This window comes from Artibeus jamaicensis, unplaced genomic scaffold, assembly GCF_021234435.1.
Source record: "Artibeus jamaicensis isolate MK-2021 breed Jamaican fruit bat unplaced genomic scaffold, CSHL_Jam_final contig_548, whole genome shotgun sequence".
NCBI lineage: Eukaryota > Metazoa > Chordata > Mammalia > Chiroptera > Phyllostomidae > Artibeus > Artibeus jamaicensis.
The window spans coordinates 13,940,827-13,954,748 of NW_026521883.1; the positions used below are offsets into that span (position 1 = coordinate 13,940,827).

Genomic DNA, 13,922 nt, shown 5'->3' on the forward strand with positions numbered 1-13,922 from the left:
TTGCTCTGATCCCACTTCTGTTTCCCACCCCCACCCATCTCTCTCTACCAGTTTCTGATTTCTTCCCTTCTTTCAACTAGCTAGGAGATAAAATAAACTATAATTGATATATTGAAAAAAAAAGTCTGTGTGCCAGACACTGCAGGGAACACAGACTATAGTATGAGCCACTCCAAGTTCAAAACAAGGAAGGGGATACACACAGAAACAAAATTAAGAGGTAGAATCTAAAGAAAAAAAACAGAGCACCAAGGAGAGATTCATTCAGAATGGGGGGATAAAGGGGGCTTACTAGAGTGGGGACTTTTGAGCTGGACTTTGTCAGAACAGATAGATTTTAGCAGGCAGAGATGGCAAAGGCATTCATGAAGTGGGGACAATAAGAATAAAACAAAGTAGTCTGAGGCGTTTGGGTCATAGGAATGTTAAAGCTGCAAAAGTCCAGAAAATGAGGAATCCAGGCAGGTTTTTAAGAAAGGTAACCACTGTCAGAATTTCGCTTTAGAACGCTAACGCCAAGACACATGGAGGGCGGACTAGCGTGCATTGGGAGGCTAATGGTTCCCCAGGTGAGACCTGGATGAGTGTGGAGAATGAGGGAAAAAAGTATGAGGGGCATTTTAGGAGAAACCGCAGAACCTTGGCAATTTACTGAATGTGGGTAAGATAACAATGGTAACTTTTAAAAGTTTTAAAAAAGATTTTATTTCTTTTTAGAGAGAGGGGAAGGGAGGGAGGAAGAGAGGGACAGAAACATTAAGGTGTGGTTGTCTCTTGTAGGCACCCCCCAGGGACCTGCTTCCCAGGGACCTGGCCAGCGACCTAGGACTGGGAATCGAACTGGTGACCTTTCCGTTTGCAGGACGATGCCTACAACCCACTGAGCAACAATCCGCCAGGGCAGTAACTTAAAAACTTTGAGTGGTTAGGTTAAAATGCTCTCAAGAGCTATGCAAACTAAGTTATTATAAATAAATAAATATAGTAACTTCTCTGGAGGGGCAGGTGAGTTATTTTTCTTACCAAAAGAAAGCCTTTCCTCTGCCCTGCTTGCATCCATCGTGACCTATTACTTCCACCTTGACCGACTGTCCCATGCATGAAGGTCACCAGGTTGTCTATTGCCGGCCAGGCAGGGTGCTTGGGTATGTCCTAGTCTATGGCCTGCACATTTCCCCAGAAGCAGGGAGGCCCAGAGAGGCGGAAAGAAACACTTTCCTGGAGTCTTCATGAGCCTCCACTCAAAACAATTCTTTAAAATCTGAACCTTGGGCTTGTGGATTATCTGTCTTGTGGTTATTGCTTTTTAATCAACCAAATACCTTCTATAAGCAAGGTACTATGCATACTACTTAGAAGGGGGAAAAAAGCATAAAAACTGGGTCTCTGCCCTCATGGTGCTTAAAATAGAGAGAGAAGGTGCGTGGAAGAAGAGCACATAACTCACGCTTCGAGAGGGAGTAAAAAGGTTTGAGGAGATCTGCTGAGAATTAAAAACAGTATGCTGTTCAATTACTCATGCATTTCCGGTTCTCTGTTACAGGGATAAACACTGAGACACACTCTAAGTTTGGTATCATTTCCTAATCAGTTTCAGCGGAATACTAAGAAGCTGAAGAACGTGGAAAATATCCCAGTTGGCATATCAAGTTGACTTTTCCAGTTGCAGCCCCGACCCTGGGCTGTGCTGTGCCTGTGGGGTCCACAGGTCTATGCAGACAGGAGAGCCAGTCCCACCGCCACACAGGTGACGGTGCGAAGACCCCATCTCTTTGGTTTGTAATCTTTGCCCAATTCATTCTTATTCCTTCCATTGCCACCTGTGTCCTTTGGGAAGCCTGTGCTCCCTTTAAAAATGCCACTGTTCCAAGACCTAACACACACATAATATGAAACAAGGTAATTCCATCCTTCTGAATGCACAGATCACATCTGTGGTAATGATCATAACTAGGTATCATACTTTGGGGAACATTGATAAATGAGAAGTATCCAGAAAATGGTAATAAGGACAGCAAAAAAGCTTAAGATCCAGTTTAAACAAAAAACAAGGGTACTGAGGATATTTCACTTGTAAAAGACCTAAATAAGTCAAGATGGCTGTCCTACAATAAATATCTGAGAAGCTAGCATATAGCAAGAAACCAGATTTATTTTTGTATTGCCTTAGAATATAGAATAGAACCCTAAGTGAGGTTATAGGAAGACGTACCAAAGAAAACGAATGATTGTCTCTAGAAGAAATGTGCTTCAGTAAGTGCTGACCTCACCATCACTGGAACAATATAACTAGAGGCAGGATAATTGCATTAGTCAGGGGCCTCCAGATAGCTACAGAGTTGGCTCACATGATTATGGAAGCCTGTAAGTCCCCTAATTTCCAGTTTGCCGTCTGAAGACCTAGAATGTTGGGAACCACCCTGCCTTGTTTCAGGAGCTATAACACCCCCCCCCCCCCATGGCTAAGGCTGAGTGAATGACCTCTAGACCTTAAACCACTAAGGAGACAAAGCTCATCTCCCTGGCAAGAGTGCCACTTCTGCTCCTTTTTGCATAACTGGCCTCCAATGCTTGATCAGTTAGCCAATGACAGGTAAGATTACCCAAGGGGGGAACCACCTCAGACAGGCATGATCACGTGGAGGCCCCAGGGAAGGACTTGGGGGGCTATGGAGAAAGGGGGTGATGGACCCTCACCCCTAGGCTTTGACAAAGCCTGACTTCTCTGAATCAGAGAGAAGTCTCCAAGAATTCCTTGGCTATCTTGCCTCCTCTGCCTGACTTAAGCCTGAAACAATGAGGATGGTGCAGCCCTGAGCTGGAAAGGGCGGGGATCAGGCCTGAGAAAGGATATGTAAAATCCTGTGAAGCCTACTTTGCTAAGAATGCTCTTAGTTAAATGATAAAGGTCCGAGCAGGAAATGAGTTTGTTTCCCAAAGTCTTGTAGCCCTTTAGCTAATAGACCCTGACTCAGAAGAAGCCTTAATAGTTCTTTGCATGCTATCTACTGTTTGATCCTTACTGCCTGACAATGATTAATAAACTGTACCTGTATTCCTGCACAAATTAAACCCAATAAAAGCCTGTCTAGGCCAGGGTCAGCACGCTCTCCCCTTGAGAGAGTGGCCAGGCCGCTCTGAGGCGCTCTCCCCCTTTGAGGGAGTAGCCGTGCCGTCTTTTCCTCCACAGAACTCAGCAGTCTGTGTGGATTTATCTCATGTCTCATCCATGACACTGTGGGCACCGAAAGCCAGTGCCCGAGTCACTAGGAGAGCCAATGGTTTAGTTTCAGTCCAAAGACTGGTAGGCTGGAGACAAGGGAAGAGTCCATGTTTCAGTCGGAGTCCAAAAGCAGGAGAAAAGTGATGTCCCAGCTCAAAGACAGTCAGGTGGGAGGGATTCTCCCTCATTTACAGCTGAGGGGTTGGGGAGGCAAGTCTTTTTTTTCTATTTGGGTCTTCAACTGATTGGATGGGGACCACCCACATTAGGAAGGGCAATCTGATTTACATAAGTCTACAGATTCAAATGTTAATCTCATCTAGAAACACCTCCACAGACACACCCAGAATAATGCTCAAGCAAACATCTAGGCTCTCCACAATGCAGTCAAGCTGACACAAAATTAACCATTACAATAATCATCTATTCACACCACCATGGAAAGAATTTTTTTTTACAGATTTTATTTATTTATTTTTAGAGAGGGTAAGGGAGGGAGAGAGGAAGAGAAGCATCAGTGTGTGGTTGCCTCTCATGTGGCCCCCACTGGGGACCTAGCCCACAACCCAGGCATGTGCCCTGACTGGGAATTGAACAAGCGACCCTTTGGTTCACAGGTTGGCATGCAATCCCCTGAGCCATGCCAGGCAGGGCAAAGACTTTCTAAATTATACAAAGATATGACAAGTCAAAGGACCAGAAAGGCCTAGCTATCTCCACCCTGTTAGTTCTCAAATATCAGCATAGGAAGGTGAAAGTTTCTCCGCTACGGAGTCCTCTGATTATACTTGAGAACAAAGAGCATTTTGTACATATGGCTCCTCCATATTTTAGACTTTGGTTAAGTATGCTCAGGAAGTTTGCCCTCAAAATTCTAACGAAGCAGCGGGGGCTGTTTGAGCCCAGTTTCTTGCTCCCACTTCCATCACAGGTGTACTCTACTCCCCCACCCCTTGAATCCACACTAGCCTCGTTACTTGCTTTGACTGACAGGAGGTGGTCAGATGACACTGTGTCTGTGCCAGGCCTGGCGGTTTCTCCTTTCTGGGAGCTCCGAGCCAGCACGTGGACAGGTCTGTCTAGTGTCCCTCCCTACAGAGGCCGCCCCGAGAGAAGCGCCCAGTGCGTTCTCAGCTGCCGAGGCCCCCAGGGCTGAAGCATCAGACACCTAACGCAGGCCACACGAGGAACGCCGGTCACGCCACACTGCGAGACGCGCCACTCCTGCCCCGAGCCCTGCCCAAATCGTGCAGGTTTGAGAAAATAAGATTTGGGATGGTTTGCTACACAACGGTTCACAGATATGCCGATCTGGTGCATCCCAACTCTTGTACCAAACAGGTCCTTTTGTTTGCTGAAATAGTCTTGTATCTTACTGGTTTCTCATGATGTTATTTAGAAAAACAGCAAAATAGTTAGAATTTACCATTACTTGTAAACTCTGAATTCTCAATGTTATTCCTGTTATTTGGACGGGAAACAAGCCATTGCCAGATACCTTGGCATTTGATTGACACCTGAGGGTAGTTTATTTGGTGCGAAACCACAGATCAGAGGTTAACTAAGAACCTTGGGCACCACCACTGAAGCCAGTTTGACAGAACTTTTGGCTACAGAAGTCCCAGTGTCTGTAGACTGGGTCTTGACACAGGGTGAACAAGGTGAAGGGAAGTAAGAGGTACAAACTTCCAGTTATAAAATAAGTACATCATGGAGATGTAATGTACAGCATAGGGAACAGTCAGTAGTAGTACAACTTTGGTGACATAATTACTAGATCTATCACGGTGACACATAAGGTGTATAAATGTTAAATAAATAATAACTACATTGTATACCTGAAATTCGTATTACATGTCGGCTATACTTTAATAATAAAAAATAAAAGAGGTAATTTGGGCTAATTAAAAGCTTCTCCTGAAAACCCGCACCCACCCATTAGTCCAAAGAGGAAGCCCATGAGAGGCTAATACAACACAGGCAGCCCAGTGGTGTGTGCCTGTCAGTTCTCAATGGGCACCATGTTCCTGCGCAACACAATTCAGTGTGGAGAAAAATTACGAGAATGAGACATTCCAATTGTTAGTTTCTGCACAAAATGTTCTTTTCGACAGGAGAGAACACATGGTTTCACACCCTGCACCAACTAGGACCCACTGGCAGCAGCTGCCTGCAATGCACTGGACGGTTCTGATGGCCAGCTGTGCTCCTATAGTGACTGCAAGGCAAAGGAAGAGCTCGAGTGTGCTGGGAATCTTCTGTAGTATTAGAAACGTGCTAACCCATCAGAAAAGGGCTGCAGAGAAGTGTTCCTTTTCATCTAATAATTAGCAGCTTGGATTATACGAGCAAGATGCAGAGCAAGCCCCGATGTGTAGCTTAGCACCTTGCTGTGTGCTACTGTTTGTTATCAAAGGCGTCTGGGTGGTAGAGTTAGATGGAGCAAGCACTGGTCACTTACAATCGTAAGTACGTACTACATGCTCTTCACATGCACCATCTCAGTCAACTCTAACAGCCACCTGTTGGTGTTTTCTAAGTAAGATGAAGCTCAGAACGCTTCAGTTGTTCAAAGGTGCACACTTCAAAGCCCAAGTCTGTCTGACAGCAAAGCCTGAATTTTTTTCACAGCCCCCCAAAATCACGTGTGTAACCTGTGAAGAAAACACACAGGAGAGAAGAAACTGTCCCTAGCAGGCCCAACTACAAAATTGGAAACATTTACTCTTCTTAGTAAAAATATTTGGTATGAATACACATAATTCCTAGTTCAAGAAAATGACCAAAATCTCTAATTGAGAGGACACTTCAGCCTTGATATATCCAGCATCGTGACACATTGAAGTCTTGAGTAAACAAGAAAATTTACTATTGTTTCCTGACATTTTATAAATGAGGTTAGAAATCAGGATGCATTTTTTGTCCGTAGAATTCTTTTTTATCTTCACCCGCAGTTTTTCACCGCTGTTTTAGAGAGAGGGAGGGAGAGAGCAAACAGCGACGTGAAAGAGAAGCACCGATTGGCTGCCTCCCGCACCTGCCTGACCAGGGATGGACCGTGGAACCTAGGCACTGCCCTGACCGGAAATCGAACCCACAGCCGTTCGGTTACAGGACGATACTCCAACCACTGCGCCACACCAGCCGGGGCCACAGAGTTCATGTTTTAATTTCATTGTTATAAACATAACAGAGCTGATGTGTAGCTCGGCTCTATTTAAAATAGAGCTGGTTGTCTGTCAAAGTGTTATGGTTAAAATGATGAGGTATGCTAGCAGCTAAAATAAAGTCACCAGAATAAGAAAATGTTTCAAATACGTTTATCACTTGCATATTAACAACAATAAAATAGGATTTGCTGACAAAACTTTAGTTTAGATTTTCAGTTTTAAAATATCTGGATAGCTACCACTGAAATTTTTGTTTTGATATTAAGTTGCAGCAGGATATGTAAAACACCAAGGCAAAGCACAAAACTGTAAAATATTAAAAGTTTTCTTCTTTACTCAGTTCATGACTAATCACATTTTTCTGTAACTAACTGCAGTAGCTTAATAAACTCCTGCATGAATAATTCAGGTTTATGCCACAAATATTTGCATGAAACAAATTTTTAAGTAATAAGGCTTCAATAAAAAATCAGTAGCAATTACTAAGCAGGTCAGCAGGTAGTTCGTGCACTGAAATCTGATGTAATCTGAAAAAACAGAGAACTCCATCTATACTTCTCGTGTCGTGGGGAATGTAAGAGAACTCCATCATACAGAATCCTCCCCGGTTAGGACACCCTCCGTCCCTTGGCACAGACCTACACCTCCTCCACAGGTGACTTAAAACCAGGCTGCTTGCCCTTTTCCCCAGTAAAATGACAGATCTGAGTCGCTCTCTTGCTCTCTGGTCCCCCCACCCCTACCCTCTACTTTTCTACAACTGCAGCTTAATCAAGTGTTCTTTTTTAAAATGTTATTTAATAGCCACATTTCTTGACCACAGTCCACCTTCCATCTCTATCCATACCACGCTGGAGCATGTTTGATATTGACAATTACTACAGTGTAACATTTAATACAAAAAGGCAAATAGCCAGGAGTGAATGGATACAAACACCAAATTCCGCAAATTCTATCTTCAGGGAGGGCACTGTTTTGGAATTCTGTTTAATGTAAACTGTTTTATCAAAACTAATTAGGAAACACAAAGACAATAGAAATATAAGTTATTTATTAATCAATCCACTTACAAAGCAGGTGGCTTAATGCAAGCTCATTGACATCTTCACATATGATCCATGGGAACATGTCTTCCACATACAGACAGTGATGTTACTGACTGATGCATTTGCAATCTGGGACATATTAAGCATATTTAAACAAATAAAATTAGGCTATCCTGTATATGAAAGTATCTTGTTAATATGCATCCTGAAGTGGATTAAAACTTTCTCCAAAGGAGAAATGTTAGTACGTTAACTTAACTTTATATTCTATATTACGCAGTAAATCTTAACTCTAGAAATTAAAAATTTTAAATCAGTGATCGACTCTTGGTCATGTATGAAGTGGGAGTCCGAAAATCAGCGCGACAGTAGGGTGACAGTATAATTTGTGCCTCACAGTATCTGCAGATTTATTGTTTTCAAGTTTAAAGAGAAATAAAACAAGAGACATGTAGATTCAGCTAACTTTATTTATCTTTAAACTAATAAAATCCCTAAAAGTGATCCTGGGACCTTGAGGATGAATGTGTAGATACCTGCCAGTGACTGCGGCTCTAAATCCTGACTGACTGTGTTCACAAACCGACCTAAGCAGGTATCTTTACTATCCGTGCTTAGCAGAAGACTAAACAAAACACTACATGTCTTCTTCAATTTCCCCAAAATTTTGTTAAATCTGCAAGTATGTACAATCCAGCTATTGAAGTTAATATTTAGTGTTCATCAGAGCTGTTTCACAGCAGCAAAAATTGAATCAGGGAAATAAAGTTCTAAACGAAGTAGGAAAAAGATAAATATACTCAGAACAGCAGTCTACGTGTGTAATATCAGTATCGACTCTGTGCATTGTGCTGAAGGAAAAGGACACACCAAGAAATTCCTACTGATCACTGGTGGTGTGAATACCACCTGCATCTGATTGAATATGGTTCGTATTCTGTTCCCAGTATTAAGGATGGTATTTAACTCAGAACTCCATATTGTAAATATACAGCAGCCATTTCTGTCCTAATTAAGGAATGTCTTAATACACAATATTATCATTTTCTAGAGGATCTTTATACATCAAACTAAAGTACATGATTGATTAAATTAAAGGTTAGTAATGGATAAAAAAATTCATAATTCTTAAAACCTGGTACTATGTAAAAAAAAAAAAAGACCACAAAGTTCTACTTACTAAAGCAGCTAATCTTGCCTGCAAGTTTAGGGTCACGAGCCCATAATATGTGCAAAGAAATGCAATACAAGGAACCATGCAAAAATACAGTAAAATGATACAGGGAAAATGTCAAATCTAGAAAAAAAAAGCTTTTATAAATACATCAAAATCAACTGTATACATGAACTGTAGGTCTAGCATTAGTTGTACCATGTAGCAGAGCCAGCACTCTAAGTTCAAGGCTTCCAAGTCTGCGCAGGTAAGTCATGCCATCTTTGGTTGACTGCAGTACCAGGAGGGCGGGAAGGAGGGGGGCGAGAGTTCTGAAACATGGTGTCAACTTTCACTTGGCAGCTGGGCCTCGATGTCCACTCTGCATATGGGGCACTTCTTATTGGTGATCAACCACTGGTCGACACACACTTGGTGGAAAAGGTGCATACAGGGAAGGCGCCTGCCACAGGCACACAAAACGAAGAAGCACGATTAGTTCTGTGACAACTGCATGTGGCATTTATTTTTTTAAATGATACATGTAATTGCAGTATTTTGAAGTTACTAGATATCTTCCTCTTCTGTTAAGAAAAAGCCTCTCTAATAAGAGGTACATTTATATTAAACTGACATTCTAAGCAATACAATATACGAATGCCCAAGATAATTAAATGGCACAGGTATGGAACCAAATCATATAAAATCTTAAGAATTTGAGAACAATTATACTGGCAATTTTAGTTTTGTTTCTTATACATGAGCTGCCAATGCACTGGAGTTGGCAGTAGGTTCCCTGCTATATAATCATTCTGTTATGTTCTAAAACCATCACATTAGTGAAGTGCTTTAATAACATTTAATTCTCTCTCAAAAACATTAAAATTCATATTATAAATATATAGCAGACATGTCATACTAATTAAGGAATGTCTTTTTTTTTTTTAAGATTTTATTTATTTAGAGGGGAAGGGAAGGAGAGAGGGAGAGAAACATCAATGTATGGTTGCCTCTTGTGCGTCCCCTGCTGGGAACTGGCCTGCAGGGAACTGGCCTGCAACCCAGGCATGTGCCCTGACTGGGAATCGAATCGCAATTGTCTGGTTTGCAAGCCTGCACTCAATCCACTGAGCTACACCAGCCAGGGCAGGAATGTCTTAATACACCATATTATTTTCCATCTAGAAGATCTTTATACGTTAAACTTAAGTACATGACTGATTAAAGGTTAACCATACTGTTACACTGTTTATAACATAATAGGGTTGTCCTGGATTGTTATATTTACTTAATATTGTGCTACTCTTTTAAAAGCAGGTTAGATGGAGATATTTACTTTAGTACATACCGTAAGTTATCAATTAGAAATTGAGAAATAAAGAAAACTTTCAGGAAACCCAGAGTAATGTTAAATCTACAAGTAACAGTGGGATAAAAGTTACTAACTCCAGTGTCCACTTCTACTTCTACCCACTGCTAAGAGTTCTCATACATTTTCAGACTTCCTGACTTTTGTAAAAACAGCAACAAAAAAGTTCTTGTAATTATTTCTTAAACAGTATTGTCAATAATGTAAACACAATTATCTTCCATATTTATAAATCTTTGCTGAAAAAAGTGTTTAAAAAACCTATATGCGAACTTCCGCCAAGATGGAGGCATAGGTGGAGACGCCGTGCCTTCTCACACAACCAAGTTCAGAGACAACTAAATATTAGCAACAGAAAACACAGCCAGAACACGGAAAATTGAACTTTTCGGAAGTCTGCTAACAACAAATTCTTCAGCCTGACGGGTAAGAGGGGCGAAACCAGCAGCTGGCAGAGCTGGGTTGCACAGGAAAACTCGGTCAGACGGACTCGGGCGCGCGGAATCCAGGCGCAGAGTTGGACCTCGTGAGAGACCCAGCGACCGCTGGGAAACAGCGAGGGAGCAGGGCTGCGGGTTGACTGTGGTCGCACATTCATGCGCGGATAGACAAGCGAGGGAGTGGGCGATTGGAGCGGGACCCAACAGGTCCCCTCGGTCCCTCGGCAAGCAGCAGTGGTGGGCACCGCCATTTCCCCGCTCTGACACCACCTCCACATACAGCATCATAACCCAGTGACTCTGAGTAGTCTGGCCCTGGTGAATCACCTAAGGCACTGCTCCTCACCCAGCGGCGAAAAACAGCAGAGGGGGTTGCCATTTCCCCGCTCTGACCACACCCCCACATACAGCATCACAACCCAGTGACCTGGGAGTACAAGGCTCTGCTCCTCACACTTAATGAGCGCGAACAGACCAAAAATGGCTCAGGAAGAACTCAAAGCCCCAGAGCCTATAAATCTAAGCAATGAAGAAATAGCAAAACTCTCAGACGCACAGTTTAAAACACTGGTGATCAGGATCCTCACAGAACTGGTTGATTATAGCCACAAATTAGACAAACATATGAAGGCGAAACTAATTGAAATGAATGGAATTGCACATGAAACCAATAGTAATGGAAAGGAAACTGGGACTCAAATCAATGGATTGGACCAGAAGAAAGCAAATAATGGCCAAACAGAAAAGAGTGAAGAAGCAAGAATTCAAAAAAATGAGGAGAGACTTAGGAACCTCCAGGACATCTTTAAACGCTCCAACATCTGAATTATAGGGGTACCAGATGGGGGAAAGGAACAGCCACCAGTGAAAAACTTATTTGAACAAATAATAAAGGAGAATTTCCACAATCTGACAAAGGAAATAGAATTTCAGGAAATCCAGGATGCTCAGAGAGTCCTAAAGAAGTTGGACTCAAGAAGAAACACACCAAGGCACATCATAATTATATTAGCCAAGATTAAAATGAAGGAGAGAATCCTAGAAGCAGCAAGAGCTAAGGGGACAGTCACCTACAAAGGAGTTCCCATCAGACTGTCAGCGGATTTCTCAAAAGAGACCTTACAGGCAAGAAGGGGCTGGAAAGAGGTATTCCAAGTCATGAAATCCAAAGACCTACAACCAAGATTGCTCTATCCAGCAAAACTTTCATTCAGAATGGAAGGACAGATAAAGTGCTTCTCAGATAAGATCAGATTCAAGGAGTTCATCATCACCAAGCCCTTATTATATGAAATGTTAAAGGGATTTACCTAAGAAAAAGAAGTTAAAAAAACATGAACAGTGAAAAGACAGCAAATTCACAGTTATTAACAACCACACCTAAAACAAAAGCAAACTAAGAGGACAGCTAGATCAGGGGTGGAAACATAGAAATGAAGATCTCAAGGAGGGTTAGCAACAGGGGAGTGGGAGGAGGAGAAGGGGGGAGAAGGTACAGAAAATAAGTAGCAAAGACAGTAGGTAGAAAATAGATGGGGGGGCAAGAATAGTATGGGAAATAGAGAATCTAAAGAACTTGAGACACATGGTCATAAACTAAAGGGGGGTAATGGTGGGGATGGGGGGTAGGGTGGAAGGGAATGAAGGGGGAATAGAACAACTGTAATGGCATAATCAATAAAAAAAATTTAAAAAAAACCTATATGCGGTATGACAGACAACTGCTTATATATATTTTCTCTCTAGCCAACTGAAGAAAAATAATAAAGTTACCATATGGTTCTGTTACATGTTATAAAGCCTGTTTCCCATGGATTATATTACATTAGAAAAAACACAGTAGGAACAAAACAATTACTTAAAGCATTATAATAAGAAAAATGCCTAAAATTAATATTGGGTTAATATATCATTTCCTAAATCACAAGGTTGCAAGAAGAAAGTAGTCCTACAGGTTTAAAGGAAACAAGTGATTTATAAAGATTCTGTAAAACAAACTGCATACAGCTAATCTGGATCCCTCCCACTCTATTTCAGCTTTGGAGAATACATTAATATAACTATCTTGGCCTCAGAGCCTCACAAATTCTCCTTTCTGCGAGGCTTGTAAAAGAAACTTTTGACTGCAGAATTTCCATGGCCAACTCCTGGACTGGCCTCCAAAAGGGCAGTATATTTCCCATCCCTCTGTTGGTAATATGGAGACTTCAATCTTTTTATGCTTTCATTCACTGTAAGACAGTAATTCTAGAAGTCAGAGACTGGTAAGAGGGCGTGCCAGAGGTGATCTCTATTTGGTTTCTAGTCTACTTTTAAATAAAACCTCTTGTACAGTTTTGACAATGGATTTTAGATAATTAGCATCTAGTTACCTCACATCTTCACCTTCCTCTAAAATAGATAAACAGATAGTACACTTTTCCTCTGTGTCTTCCTCAGTACCTTCTTCCCCATCTTGTTTGCAGTGCAGTTTCCTCTGTGAGAACCAATCAGTTGTTACCTTATTAGTAGAGATGACATTATTGAACAACTGAGTAAAGTCTGTGTATATTTGAAAAACAAAATAAAACAAAACCACACATTCACCCACAACTTATTTCCCAGGTACAACCGTCATGAATTAACGGATGAATTAAGTGGCTATCATCAACTAAGTGTTCTTTTAAGACCCTTAAATAATCAGCATCAAAAACAAAGTTGAAGGTAAAAAATAATTAATTTGAAATCTATTATTTTTAATCCACAATAAGGATGATACACAATATAAATTCCATTTCTGTCCTATCACGGGCATAGCTAAAGAAACTTTATTTTACTAATAAATGTTTCAAAAACCACCAAATGGAAAAACAAAAACCACCCAATTAATGCTAATAAATTTAGTGTATTTAAGTAGTAGTGACCTTGGACAGTTAAAAGGACTTAAATTTAGCAGTAATACCTCATTAATACTGTCAGAAGATAGGTGAGAAATACAAAGAACGATACATTTTATTATTCTCTAGAGCACTGAACATTGTTTGTTGAAAGAAACTTATTTAACATGTCTACTCCATCACTTTTAGACACAATACTACATAAGATATTGGGGGTAGAATATAAGAAATGCAGTCAACTAAATGTCCATCAAAGTAAGTGGTTAGTTGAGCCACGGCCCTGCCATATGACGGAATTCTGTAAATGCTATTAAAGAAAGAATATGGGTAATCTGTGAGTGAAGATAAAGAATGAAACTAAAATGTGCCATACTGTGTGCATATCATGCCCTTTGTGATATTCTTGAAAGTGGAAAGAAAAATGCATATTATTATAAATGCATAAAAATATTTGAGAGTTCCCTAAGAAATCCTTAACCATTTTTCTTCTGAGAAGGAAGGCTGGGGTCAGTGAGCAGGCTAAGAAGCTTCATTGTATATATTTTTATATTTTGAATTTTTAAAATTATATTCGTATGCGATTCTAATAAGAAATAACATAGTTGCTATACTGCACAAACCAAAAGGTCCATATTAAATTTTATG

General features: G+C 41.1%; 1 protein-coding gene across 8 annotated transcripts in view; it reads right to left on the reverse strand.

Moving 5' to 3' along the window:
- Nucleotides 1-7,427: 7,427 nt before the first annotated feature.
- The window catches only part of RNF111 (ring finger protein 111), an 87,975-nt gene continuing 81,480 nt past the window's right edge, over nucleotides 7,428-13,922 (reverse strand). For all 8 annotated transcript variants that reach the window (XM_037150992.2, XM_053670066.1, XM_037150995.2 and 5 more), the window contains 2 exons: nucleotides 12,774-12,901; nucleotides 7,428-9,055 (listed from right to left, as the gene is read on the reverse strand). In XM_037150992.2, the coding sequence (XP_037006887.2) occupies nucleotides 8,938-9,055; nucleotides 12,774-12,901 (246 nt within the window). In that variant the 3' untranslated portion in view covers nucleotides 7,428-8,937. The remainder of the gene's footprint in view (nucleotides 9,056-12,773; nucleotides 12,902-13,922) is intronic.